The sequence below is a fragment of the Camelina sativa genome, chromosome 2, assembly GCF_000633955.1.
Source record: "Camelina sativa cultivar DH55 chromosome 2, Cs, whole genome shotgun sequence".
Lineage (NCBI taxonomy): Eukaryota > Viridiplantae > Streptophyta > Magnoliopsida > Brassicales > Brassicaceae > Camelina > Camelina sativa.
In genome coordinates, this window is record NC_025686.1 from 13,649,674 (window position 1) to 13,650,920 (window position 1,247).

At 37.4% G+C, this 1,247-nt stretch overlaps 1 protein-coding gene across 1 annotated transcript in view; it reads left to right on the forward strand.

The window, feature by feature from the left end:
• Positions 310 to 1,247, forward strand: part of LOC104751727 — a 3,141-nt gene continuing 2,203 nt past the window's right edge. The window contains exons 1-2 of the mRNA XM_010473746.1: positions 310 to 341; positions 435 to 1,238. Coding sequence (XP_010472048.1) covers positions 310 to 341; positions 435 to 1,238 — 836 coding nt within the window. The remainder of the gene's footprint in view (positions 342 to 434; positions 1,239 to 1,247) is intronic.

A 1,247-nucleotide genomic window follows, 5' to 3' on the forward strand; every position in this document is an offset into this window, starting at 1 on the left:
AACAAGAGTTTATTTATCTCCATTTACAGGACAGGTTAGTTGCTTCTTTCTTTCTGTCTCTTATGTGTATTGAACAATCTTGCTAAGTATATTGTTTTTTTTTCTTTTCTTTCTGTTTGGTTGTTTCTAAATACTGTTTGTGATTGCTATTGATTTAATATATGCGATATAGTTGTCTAAATACTATTTTGTGTTTGTGATTGCTATTGATTTAATATATGCGATATATGTGTGTGTCATTGTGATTCATGTCTAAGATTCTGTCAATAAATCGTATATGTTGTTTATGTAGTAAGGTTAGATCATATAATGGTGGACAAGGATTGGGTGCATCTTTGCAGGTATATCATTGCATAAATTATTCAGGTTAGGCTAGCTTAAGTAGGGGTTTAGAGAGTTTACCTTTTTTTTTTCTCTTCAATTATGCAATGAAGAGCTGATCCAGCTTACGAGAGAGGGGCTTCAAATTTTGTACGAGTTGTGGCTGCTGCTTTGGGAGATGGTGATATGATTATATGTCCTTGCATTGACTGTCGTAACATTGATCGTCACTCAGCCAGTGTTGTAGTTGACCATCTTGTTACAAGGGGTATGGATGAGGCTTATAAGTGGCGGTCAGATTGGTATCATCATGGAGAGTTAAAGTCTGGGGTTGAAGGTGACAATAATGCCAGTCAGTTTAATGATGAGATATATGGGTTATATCAAGCTGCTGAGTTCATGGATGATGACTTTGTTAGAAATGCTGAACTCGGTGAGATTGCAGACTGTGAGGACAAGAAAGAAGATGAGTTTTTTGCAAAGCTTGCAGATTCTGTAACAACCTTATATCCAAGTTGTGTTAATCACAGTAAACTCTCGGCAATAGTGTCCCTATTCAGACTTAAGACACAGAATGGTTGGTCTGACAAGAGTTTCAATGATCTTCTGGAGACATTGCCGGAAATGTTACCAGAGGACAATGTGCTACACACATCACTATATGAGGTGAAGAAATTTCTTAAGTCATTTGATATGGGCTACCAGAAGATTCATGCATGTGTTAATGATTGCTGCTTATTTAGAAAGAAGTACAAGAAGCTCGATAATTGTCCTAAATGCAAGGCTTCTAGATGGAAGACGAACATGGTTACTGGTGAAGTAAAGAAAGGTGTTCCACAGAAAGTGTTACGCTACTTTCCCATAATCCCACGGCTGAAGAGAATGTTTAGGTCCGAAGAGATGGCTAAGGACTTAAGGTGGCATCA